The 12,355-nt window shown below is 48.9% G+C and overlaps 1 protein-coding gene across 3 annotated transcripts in view; it reads right to left on the bottom strand.

Annotated features, from left to right (window-relative positions):
* Positions 1-11,642, bottom strand: part of kcnq1.1 (potassium voltage-gated channel, KQT-like subfamily, member 1.1) — a 41,804-nt gene extending 30,162 nt beyond the window's left edge. Inside the window, exon 1 of one of the 3 annotated variants that reach the window (XM_071400637.1) lies at positions 10,885-11,642. In XM_071400637.1, the coding sequence (XP_071256738.1) occupies positions 10,885-11,249 (365 nt within the window). In that variant the 5' untranslated portion in view covers positions 11,250-11,642. The remainder of the gene's footprint in view (positions 1-10,884) is intronic. The other 2 variants (XM_071400635.1, XM_071400636.1) reach the window with 2 other exon arrangements.
* Positions 11,643-12,355: the final 713 nt, after the last annotated feature.

Here is a 12,355-nt window from a genome sequence, read left to right as displayed (position 1 = left end):
AGAGGAGGGATCCACTGTGCAGCAGCCAGTAAAACAGAGAAGAGGGATCCACTGTGCAGCAGCCAGTAGAAAAGAGAAGAGGGATCCACTGTGAAGCAGCCAGTAGAACAGAGAAGAAGGGGGATCCACTGTGCAGCAGCCAGTAGAACAGAGAAGAAGAGGGATCCACTGTGAAGCAGCCAGTAGAACAGAGAAGAAGAGGGATCCACTGTGCAGCAGCCAGTAAAACAGAGAAGAAGAGGGATCCACTGTGCAGCAGCCAGTAGAACAGAGAAGAGGAGGGATCCACTGTGCAGCAGCCAGTAAAACAGAGAAGAAGCGGGATCCACTGTGCAGCAGCCAGTAGAACAGAGAAGAAGAGGGATCCACTGTGCAGCAGCCAGTAGAACAGAGAAGAGGAGGGATCCACTGTGCAGCAGCCAGTAGAACAGACAAGAAGAGGGATCCACTGTGCAGCGGCCAGTAAAACAGACAAGAAGAGGGATCCACTGTGCAGCGGCCAGTAAAACAGAGAAGAAGAGGGATCCACTGTGCAGCAGCCAGTAAAACAGAGAAGAAGAGGGATCCACTGTGCAGCAGCCAGTAGAACAGAGAAGAAGAGGGATCCACTGTGTAGCAGCCAGTACAACAAAGAAGAGGGATCCACTGTGCAGCAGCCAGTAGAAAAGAGAAGAGGGATCCACTGTGAAGCAGCCAGTAGAACAGAGAAGAAGGGGGATCCACTGTGCAGCAGCCAGTAGAACAGAGAAGAAGAGGGATCCACTGTGAAGCAGCCAGTAGAACAGAGAAGAAGAGGGATCCACTGTGCAGCAGCCAGTAAAACAGAGAAGAAGAGGGATCCACTGTGCAGCAGCCAGTAGAACAGAGAAGAGGAGGGATCCACTGTGCAGCAGCCAGTAAAACAGAGAAGAGGGATCCACTGTGCAGCAGCCAGTAGAAAAGAGAAGAGGGATCCACTGTGAAGCAGCCAGTAGAACAGAGAAGAAGGGGGATCCACTGTGCAGCAGCCAGTAGAACAGAGAAGAAGAGGGATCCACTGTGAAGCAGCCAGTAGAACAGAGAAGAAGAGGGATCCACTGTGCAGCAGCCAGTAAAACAGAGAAGAAGAGGGATCCACTGTGCAGCAGCCAGTAGAACAGAGAAGAGGAGGGATCCACTGTGCAGCAGCCAGTAAAACAGAGAAGAAGCGGGATCCACTGTGCAGCAGCCAGTAGAACAGAGAAGAAGAGGGATCCACTGTGCAGCAGCCAGTAGAACAGAGAAGAGGAGGGATCCACTGTGCAGCAGCCAGTAGAACAGACAAGAAGAGGGATCCACTGTGCAGCGGCCAGTAAAACAGACAAGAAGAGGGATCCACTGTGCAGCGGCCAGTAAAACAGAGAAGAAGAGGGATCCACTGTGCAGCAGCCAGTAGAACAGAGAAGAAGAGGGATCCACTGTGAAGCAGCCAGTAGAACAGAGAAGAAGAGGGATCCACTGTGCAGCAGCCAGTAAAACAGAGAAGAAGAGGGATCCACTGTGCAGCAGCCAGTAGAACAGAGAAGAGGAGGGATCCACTGTGCAGCAGCCAGTAAAACAGAGAAGAAGCGGGATCCACTGTGCAGCAGCCAGTAGAACAGAGAAGAAGAGGGATCCACTGTGCAGCAGCCAGTAGAACAGAGAAGAGGAGGGATCCACTGTGCAGCAGCCAGTAAAACAGAGAAGAAGAGGGATCCACTGTGCAGCAGCCAGTAGAACAGAGAAGAAGAGGGATCCACTGTGCAGCAGCCAGTACAACAAAGAAGGGGGATCCACTGTGCAGCAGCCAGTAGAAAAGAGAAGAGGGATCCACTGTGAAGCAGCCAGTAGAACAGACAAGAAGAGGGATCCACTGTGAAGCAGCCAGTAGAACAGAGAAGAAGGGGGATCCACTGTGCAGCAGCCAGTAGAACAGAGAAGAAGAGGGATCCACTGTGAAGCAGCCAGTAGAACAGAGAAGAAGAGGGATCCACTGTGCAGCAGCCAGTAAAACAGAGAAGAAGAGGGATCCACTGTGCAGCAGCCAGTAGAACAGAGAAGAGGAGGGATCCACTGTGCAGCAGCCAGTAAAACAGAGAAGAAGCGGGATCCACTGTGCAGCAGCCAGTAGAACAGAGAAGAAGAGGGATCCACTGTGCAGCAGCCAGTAGAACAGAGAAGAGGAGGGATCCACTGTGCAGCAGCCAGTAGAACAGACAAGAAGAGGGATCCACTGTGCAGCGGCCAGTAAAACAGACAAGAAGAGGGATCCACTGTGCAGCGGCCAGTAAAACAGAGAAGAAGAGGGATCCACTGTGCAGCAGCCAGTAAAACAGAGAAGAAGAGGGATCCACTGTGCAGCAGCCAGTAGAACAGAGAAGAAGAGGGATCCACTGTGTAGCAGCCAGTACAACAAAGAAGAGGGATCCACTGTGCAGCAGCCAGTAGAAAAGAGAAGAGGGATCCACTGTGAAGCAGCCAGTAGAACAGAGAAGAAGGGGGATCCACTGTGCAGCAGCCAGTAGAACAGAGAAGAAGAGGGATCCACTGTGAAGCAGCCAGTAGAACAGAGAAGAAGAGGGATCCACTGTGCAGCAGCCAGTAAAACAGAGAAGAAGAGGGATCCACTGTGCAGCAGCCAGTAGAACAGAGAAGAGGAGGGATCCACTGTGCAGCAGCCAGTAAAACAGAGAAGAGGGATCCACTGTGCAGCAGCCAGTAGAAAAGAGAAGAGGGATCCACTGTGAAGCAGCCAGTAGAACAGAGAAGAAGGGGGATCCACTGTGCAGCAGCCAGTAGAACAGAGAAGAAGAGGGATCCACTGTGAAGCAGCCAGTAGAACAGAGAAGAAGAGGGATCCACTGTGCAGCAGCCAGTAAAACAGAGAAGAAGAGGGATCCACTGTGCAGCAGCCAGTAGAACAGAGAAGAGGAGGGATCCACTGTGCAGCAGCCAGTAAAACAGAGAAGAAGCGGGATCCACTGTGCAGCAGCCAGTAGAACAGAGAAGAAGAGGGATCCACTGTGCAGCAGCCAGTAGAACAGAGAAGAGGAGGGATCCACTGTGCAGCAGCCAGTAGAACAGACAAGAAGAGGGATCCACTGTGCAGCGGCCAGTAAAACAGACAAGAAGAGGGATCCACTGTGCAGCGGCCAGTAAAACAGAGAAGAAGAGGGATCCACTGTGCAGCAGCCAGTAGAACAGAGAAGAAGAGGGATCCACTGTGAAGCAGCCAGTAGAACAGAGAAGAAGAGGGATCCACTGTGCAGCAGCCAGTAAAACAGAGAAGAAGAGGGATCCACTGTGCAGCAGCCAGTAGAACAGAGAAGAGGAGGGATCCACTGTGCAGCAGCCAGTAAAACAGAGAAGAAGCGGGATCCACTGTGCAGCAGCCAGTAGAACAGAGAAGAAGAGGGATCCACTGTGCAGCAGCCAGTAGAACAGAGAAGAGGAGGGATCCACTGTGCAGCAGCCAGTAAAACAGAGAAGAAGAGGGATCCACTGTGCAGCAGCCAGTAGAACAGAGAAGAAGAGGGATCCACTGTGCAGCAGCCAGTACAACAAAGAAGGGGGATCCACTGTGCAGCAGCCAGTAGAAAAGAGAAGAGGGATCCACTGTGAAGCAGCCAGTAGAACAGACAAGAAGAGGGATCCACTGTGCAGCGGCCAGTAAAACAGAGAAGAAGGGGGATCCACTGTGCAGCAGCCAGTAGAACAGAGAAGAAGAGGGATCCACTGTGAAGCAGCCAGTAGAACAGAGAAGAAGAGGGATCCACTGTGCAGCAGCCAGTAAAACAGAGAAGAAGAGGGATCCACTGTGCAGCAGCCAGTAGAACAGAGAAGAGGAGGGATCCACTGTGCAGCAGCCAGTAAAACAGAGAAGAAGCGGGATCCACTGTGCAGCAGCCAGTAAAACAGAGAAGAAGAGGGATCCACTGTGCAGCAGCCAGTAGAACAGAGAAGAGGAGGGATCCACTGTGCAGCAGCCAGTAAAACAGAGAAGAAGAGGGATCCACTGTGCAGCAGCCAGTAAAACAGAGAAGAAGAGGGATCAACTATGCAGCAGCCAGTAAAACAGAGAAGAAGAGGGATCCACTGTGCAGCAGCCAGTAGAACAGAGAAGAAGAGGGATCCACTGTGAAGCAGCTAGTAGAACAGAGAAGAAGAGGGATCCACTGTGCAGCAGCCAGTAGAACAGAGAAGAAGAGGGATCCACTGTGCAGCAGCCAGTAGAACAGAGAAGAAGAGGGATCCACTGTGCAGCAGCCAGTAGAACAGAGAAGAAGAGGGATCCACTGTGAAGCAGCTAGTAGAACAGAGAAGAAGAGGGATCCACTGTGCAGCAGCCAGTAGAACAGAGAAGAAGAGGGATCCACTGTGCAGCAGCTAGTAGAACAGAGAAGAAGAGGGGTCCACTGTGAAGCAGCTAGTAGAACAGAGAAGAAGAGGGATCAACTGTGCAGCAGCCAGTAGAACAGAGAAGAAGAGGGATCCACTGTGCAGCAGCCAGTAGAACAGAGAAGAAGAGGGATCCACTGTGCAGCAGCCAGTAGAACAGAGAAGTAGAGGGATCCACTGTGCAGCAGCCAGTAGAACAGAGAAGAAGAGGGGTCCACTGTGAAGCAGCTAGTAGAACAGAGAAGAAGAGGGATCAACTGTGCAGCAGCCAGTAGAACAGAGAAGAAGAGGGATCCACTGTGCAGCAGCCAGTAGAACAGAGAAGAAGAGGGATCCACTGTGAAGCAGCCAGTAGAACAGACTATGGGAGGCACACAGTACTACATAGTCATGGCTACATGGAACTCTATTCCACATCAAGTAATTGATGCAAGTAGAATCATTTAAAAAACAGATAGAACCTTATGAAACAGCTGGGACTGTGAAGACACACGCACACACGGATACACACGCACACACGCACATGCTAACACAAGCACTCTACACACTCTACACATACAAACACATGTATTGTAGATATGTGGTAGTAGAGTAGTGGCCTGAGGGCACACACTGAATGCATTGTGAAAAGTGTTATGAAATGTAATGTCATGTAATATTTGTAATTGTATATAACTGCCTTAATGTTGCTGGACCCCAGGAAGAGTAGCTGCTGCCTTGGCAGGAACTAATGGGGATCCATAATAAACCCCAGGAAGAGTAGCTGCTGCCTTGGCAGGAACTAATGGGGATCCATAATAAACACCAGGAAGAGTAGCTGCTGCCTTGGCAGGAACTAATGGGGATCCATAATAAACACCAGGAAGAGTAGCTGCTGCCTTGGCAGGAACTAATGTGGATCCATAATAAACACCAGGAAGAGTAGCTGCTGCCTTGGCAGGAACTAATGGGGATCCATAATAAACACCAGGTAGAGTAGCTGCTGCCTTGGCAGGAACTAATGAGGATCCATAATAAACACCAGGAAGAGTAGCTGCTGCCTTGGCAGGAACTAATGGGGATCCATAATAAACCCCAGGAAGAGTAGCTGCTGCCTTGGCAGGAACTAATGGGGATCCATAATAAACCCCAGGAAAAGTAAATGCTGCCTTGGCAGGAACTAACGGGGATCCATAATAAATACAAATAACATGGGCTTTACTGGCCCCTATATGGTGGGCTGTGTGGGCACTATTGAGCTCTACACAATACTGTAATCATCACATCTCCAAGCTCCATGTATTATTGATGGGCAGGATCTCTTCCAGTCTACTGCGTCTGCAGGGGGTAGCAGGACAGAGCAGAGAGGGGTAGACAGCAGCACTGTGGACAGGTAATCACATCATAAGGTTTTACTATCAGGCACTCTCTATGATAGAACACGTCTAAAAGCAGGTGGACTTGTGACGTCATAGACGGCTGTCTTGTGGAGCGAAGGGACAATGTGATAGTTTCATGTGGCAGTGTCACTGTGTCGGGTCTCAGTCTCCCTGTTATACAGCTCAATCATTGTGAACGTCATGACTCAACAATGTTTAGTACAGTCTAAGGATCTGAAAGTAAATGTATGTATCCAACAACATGTTGCCATGTCATTATCAATGGAAGCATTGTAAACAGGATACAGTAAGTAGCACAAGCACATAGCTTGAGGCAACATGCCAACACTACAGAGGTCATGGTGTAACGGAACTATTCAACCATGCAAACACACACACACACACACACACACACACACACACACACACACACACACACACACACACACACACACACACACACACACACACACACACACACACACACACACACACACACACACACACACACACACACTCTCTCTCTCTCTCTCTCTCTCTCTCTCTCTCTCTCTCTCTCTCTCTCTTGTGGGGGAGGTCCTGCAGTCCTGATAGCACTCTGTCTGGAGCGCTCACTCTGGGTCAGTGATAAGCCAATGTTCATTCCTGCCTCCCACTCTTATAGTTACACAACAATGAAATAACATTAACATTACATTTGAGTTATTTAGCAGACGCTAGTATCCAGAGTGACTTAAAGTTGGTGCATTCATCTCAAGGTAGCTAGGTGAGATAACCACATATCACAGTTATAAACCAGGTTTCCATCCAACCTTTTCATGTAAGTAAAGTACATTTCGGATAAAAAAATAATAATGTCATGACAGGCTTGACATGGAAACAGAAAACAATTATGTATACTTTCCAAAAGTCGACAACAACAAAAAATAGACAAGGTGGGATCTTCTTGTGTCAGTAAAATGAATTATTACGCGAGAAATTTAATTGGAAACGCTTTTATGTGCAAATATTGATATAATAACCATCATATATCAAAGTCAACTTTGAGTCACACGATGACATGTTGTGTGGTCCTCCCACTACGACTCGTCTTGAAAGCATGCAGTGTATTAGGCTACAGATTAAATACATTCTGATCAAATTCACAGGTTGGTGAAAGTGCAAAGTGATGAGTTTGAAGCTCCTCCTCCCCCCCAAAAAATCAAAGGTCTTATTCTGATGACATGATCATCGATGTTTAGCTGCCATTTGACAAATAAAAATAATCTTTCTCTTTTGTCCATAATAATCTCATCATGTAATGTCGGCTATGCGTATCTGCGCGCTGTTGGCTAGAACACACCGTGCCAATACTAGAGTGGGCACACTCTCTACATAACGCAACAATTTTTTTGTGAGAAAACTATCACAGTTGAAAATGCGATGGAAATCAATGTAATTTGTATTTTTTTATTCCGTACATGGAATTTAACCGCGAAAATGTATTTTTATGTGCACTACGTCATCACGCACAGCCTTTTTATTTGCCACGAGTAAATTTGATGGAAACACAAATCTGGTGGGAACATTAGGATTTTAGAATATTCGCATGAAAAACTGTCGCCAATTGGAGGGACACCTAGCTATAGTAAATACTTCCCTCGTTAAAGCAGCTATCAGCAAAGTCAGTGGTAGTAAGAAAAGACAAGTGTGAGTTTAGTGTAAAAAAAGGAAAGGTTATACCTTACATCTCCATTGTAACGCTAGACGTTACCTTGTTAAGATGGTTTTGGCTTTGTAAAGTTACTTAGAAAGTTAGAACCCAACTGTCCAGACTCTTAACATCTGATATGTCACAATTAAGACAGTGCTGTGATAGGCCTTTTAACAGGTGAGGAAAATACTGCCTAAATACAAATTCATCTATTAAGTAGTTGTTTAGTAGGCAACATTTGCGGAAACAAGGGGGCATCTGTAGTGGTGGTCCATTGGCATCCAGTGCTATCAGGACTATCTCTGCCCTGATGCACCAGGACTATCTCTGCCCTGATGCACCAGGACTATCTCTGCCCTGATGCATCAGGACTATCTCTGCCCTGATGCATCAGGACTATCTCTGCCCTGATGCACCAGGACTATCTCTGCCCTGATGCACCAGGACTATCTCTGCCCTGATGCACCAGGACTATCTCTGCCCTGATGCACCAGGACTATCTCTGCCCTGATGCACCAGGACTATCTCTGCCCTGATGCACCAGGACTATCTCTGCCCTGATGCATCAGGACTATCTCTGCCCTGATGCACCAGGACTATCTCTGCCCTGATGCATCAGGACTATCTCTGCCCTGATGCACCAGGACTATCTCTGCCCTGATGCACCAGGACTATCTCTGCCCTGATGCACCAGGACTATCTCTGCCCTGATGCACCAGGACTATCTCTGCCCTGATGCACCAGGACTATCTCTGCCCTGATGCATCAGGACTATCTCTGCCCTGATGCATCAGGACTATCTCTGCCCTGATGCACCAGGACTATCTCTGCCCTGATGCACCAGGACTATCTCTGCCCTGATGCACCAGGACTATCTCTGCCCTGGTGCATCAGGACTATCTCTGCCCTGATGCACCAGGACTATCTCTGCCCTGATGCACCAGGACTATCTCTGCCCTGGTGCACCAGGACTATCTCTGCCCTGGTGCACCAGGACTATCTCTGCCCTGATGCACCAGGACTATCTCTGCCCTGATGCATCAGGACTATCTCTGCCCTGATGCATCAGGACTATCTCTGCCCTGATGCACCAGGACTATCTCTGCCCTGATGCATCAGGACTATCTCTGCCCTGATGCACCAGGACTATCTCTGCCCTGATGCACCAGGACTATCTCTGCCCTGATGCACCAGGACTATCTCTGCCCTGATGCATCAGGACTATCTCTGCCCTGATGCACCAGGACTATCTCTGCCCTGATGCACCAGGACTATCTCTGCCCTGATGCACCAGGACTATCTCTGCCCTGATGCACCAGGACTATCTCTGCCCTGATGCACCAGGACTATCTCTGCCCTGGTGCATCAGGACTATCTCTGCCCTGATGCACCAGGACTATCTCTGCCCTGATGCACCAGGACTATCTCTGCCCTGATGCACCAGGACTATCTCTGCCCTGATGCACCAGGACTATCTCTGCCCTGGTGCATCAGGACTATCTCTGCCCTGATGCACCAGGACTATCTCTGCCCTGATGCACCAGGACTATCTCTGCCCTGATGCACCAGGACTATCTCTGCCCTGATGCACCAGGACTATCTCTGCCCTGGTGCATCAGGACTATCTCTGCCCTGATGCACCAGGACTATCTCTGCCCTGATGCACCAGGACTATCTCTGCCCTGATGCATCAGGACTATCTCTGCCCTGATGCACCAGGACTATCTCTGCCCTGATGCACCAGGACTATCTCTGCCCTGGTGCATCAGGACTATCTCTGCCCTGATGCACCAGGACTATCTCTGCCCTGATGCACCAGGACTATCTCTGCCCTGATGCATCAGGACTAGCTCTGCCCTGATGCATCAGGACTATCTCTGCCCTGATGCACCAGGACTATCTCTGCCCTGATGCATCAGGACTATCTCTGCCCTGATGCACCAGGACTATCTCTGCCCTGATGCACCAGGACTATCTCTGCCCTGATGCACCAGGACTATCTCTGCCCTGATGCATCAGGACTATCTCTGCCCTGATGCATCAGGACTATCTCTGCCCTGATGCATCAGGACTATCTCTGCCCTGATGCACCAGGACTATCTCTGCCCTGATGCACCAGGACTATCTCTGCCCTGATGCACCAGGACTATCTCTGCCCTGATGCACCAGGACTATCTCTGCCCTGATGCACCAGGACTATCTCTGCCCTGGTGCATCAGGACTATCTCTGCCCTGATGCACCAGGACTATCTCTGCCCTGATGCACCAGGACTATCTCTGCCCTGATGCACCAGGACTATCTCTGCCCTGATGCACCAGGACTATCTCTGCCCTGATGCACCAGGACTATCTCTGCCCTGGTGCATCAGGACTATCTCTGCCCTGATGCACCAGGACTATCTCTGCCCTGATGCACCAGGACTATCTCTGCCCTGATGCATCAGGACTATCTCTGCCCTGATGCATCAGGACTATCTCGGCCCTGATGCACCAGGACTATCTCGGCCCTGATGCACCAGGACTATCTCGGCCCTGATGCATCAGGCTCACCCAAAGCAGCCAGCCTGCATCAGGCATCCCCCATCCCACACCAGCAGGTCATAGAGTGGCAGTATCAGGCTACTGCTCTCAAAGCAGCCAGCCTGCCAAGTTTAGCTGCCTGCTATCAACTCCAGTGAGAGGAGATACTGAGCACTGGGGGTTGGTTCTTCAGACTGAACATTCCTCAGCCAGAGATCAGGCCCCTGAAACACTTACAGTATGCCCACGTCCCTGGGCAACATGATGATATAGGGCTGGTTTCCCCTGGGCAACATGATGATATAGGGCTGGTTTCCCCTGGACAACATGATGATATAGGGCTGGTTTCCCCTGGACAACATGATGATATAGGGCTGGTTTCCCCTGGGCAACATGATGATATGGGGCTGGTTTCCCCTGGACAACATGATGATATAGGGCTGGTTTCTCAGACACAGACACAGCCTAATCCTAGACTAAAAAGTCTGCTCAACTGAGAAGCTCAGTATTTTTAGACCAGTCATAGGCTTAATATGTGTCCAGGAAACAGCCCATGGAGTTTGGCAAAAATTCCACGTTCAGATAAAACGGTCAATGCTACATAATAGCAGTCTGACGTCAGTGCCCACATGATGTTCATTAAATACTGAAGTGAGTTTGTTCAGCTGTATAAATCTACATATAGCCTCCATTTTATAGCCTACAGTGTAATCCAGTAACATAATTGTACCGTTAATCACGTGTATAGTATTGTATTAGGACTACTAGAAATACTCCAAAGGATAGCCTAGTGTCATGCCCTTGAACTGCTTTGAACCATTTGGCACTTGGCAAAACGCCCACAAAGCACTTGGCATGGTTGACAAATGCAAGTAATGTGTTATTGTTATATCAACGTTATTCATCATAAACACTCACACCGAGAAGTGATACACGAAGCATTTCCACCCAGATGGTCTTTCCAGAAAGTTATAAGCGCGTCCTTGAATGTAAGCACGGCTGACGGTAACTCGACGAGTTGTGCTGTATACGGACATCCGGGGGTTCAGATTGAGCCCGGGTAGGTGAGACATCGACGGTCGAGTGACAGTTGTGTGAATGGTGATGCCCTCGGCGTCACACAGAAACCTGTTGTTAGAAATAAGCGCCCCAGGTTGTGAGGCTGACGCGGCTTGTGACATCTCAAACTCCGTCTGTTTTCTCCCATGTCCCGCCACCATCGAGGACCTCCGTATGTTATTCAGGACTTCATTCCTTTGGGTTGTCTTGTCTGGAGATGACATGCTGTTTGTAGCCTGGTTTGTTTTCTCATCAATGGGACGGACACACGCTTTAGTCTCCGTCTAATGCCGACTTGGTGGATAAATGAAGTGGGACAAAACAGAGCCTGCATGCGGTGAGCGAAAAAAACAACAACAAAAAACGTACTAAAGCCGCTGCCTTGTCGGATATGTCTCGCTGACCGCCGCTTTCCCGAAATCCTATTATAATAGCTTACATTGGTAGAGCAAGTATCCGACCCATGTTAAATTACGGAAGAAATGTCCCCTACCTGTTGCTGGACGGTTAGACTACTACTTATCATCAGTTGACTTACTTGTGCGTGCTTGTTTCGCGCTTGATCGCACAAAAGGGGAGGCAGTGCCCTCTGGGCAGCATTGAACAACAATAATTTGCAGCTGTGAGTGTTGAGTTGGTGAGTGTTGACCCCTCAAAACAGCATAGACCAACAGTACACACACACACACTCTCTCTCTCTCTCTCTCTCTCTCTCTCTCTCTCTCTGTCGCTCTCTCCCCCTCTCTCCCCTCTCTTTCGTTATCTCTCTCTCTCCCTCTCTTTCGTTATCTCTCTCTCCCACACGCTCTTCCCATCTCTTTACCAATTAACTCCACGAAAGCATACCATACCCTACTGGCAGTTTGTGTCCTGTAATGATATGGCAGCTGTTAACACAAGTAACAATACCATGCTTGACTGTCTCTGTGTAAAGTTACAATGCGGAATTCATTTAAATGACCTTGACCATCCTTGATAGTGAACGAGGGACACTGGTTTGCTTGCCTCATACAAGGGTTTTAATTGGGAAAAGTAATGTAGCGTTCTAGTGATGACAGGTTCTGTTGTCAGGTACACATTAACCTACCTTACCTGATGACCTGAATGTGAGAGAGCACTAGCCTACTGCTAGTGCTGACCGATTAGTGCTTTTTAATGTCGGTTCAGTTTCGGTTCGATTATTTTTTTAAATAATTATGGTTCGGTTTCGATCATTTAAAAAAAAATACATTACATGCACTACGCATTATGTTGGTTGAATGCTGTAACACAGAATAAAACTATGAATACAAGTTCCATGATGGTAGTGACTGTCCATTACTGTTTATCA

The sequence above is a fragment of the Salvelinus alpinus genome, chromosome 5, assembly GCF_045679555.1.
Source record: "Salvelinus alpinus chromosome 5, SLU_Salpinus.1, whole genome shotgun sequence".
Classification (NCBI taxonomy): Eukaryota; Metazoa; Chordata; class Actinopteri; order Salmoniformes; family Salmonidae; genus Salvelinus; species Salvelinus alpinus.
The sequence above is the reverse complement of the archived record's forward strand: the minus strand, read 5'-3'. Positions and strand labels throughout refer to the sequence as shown.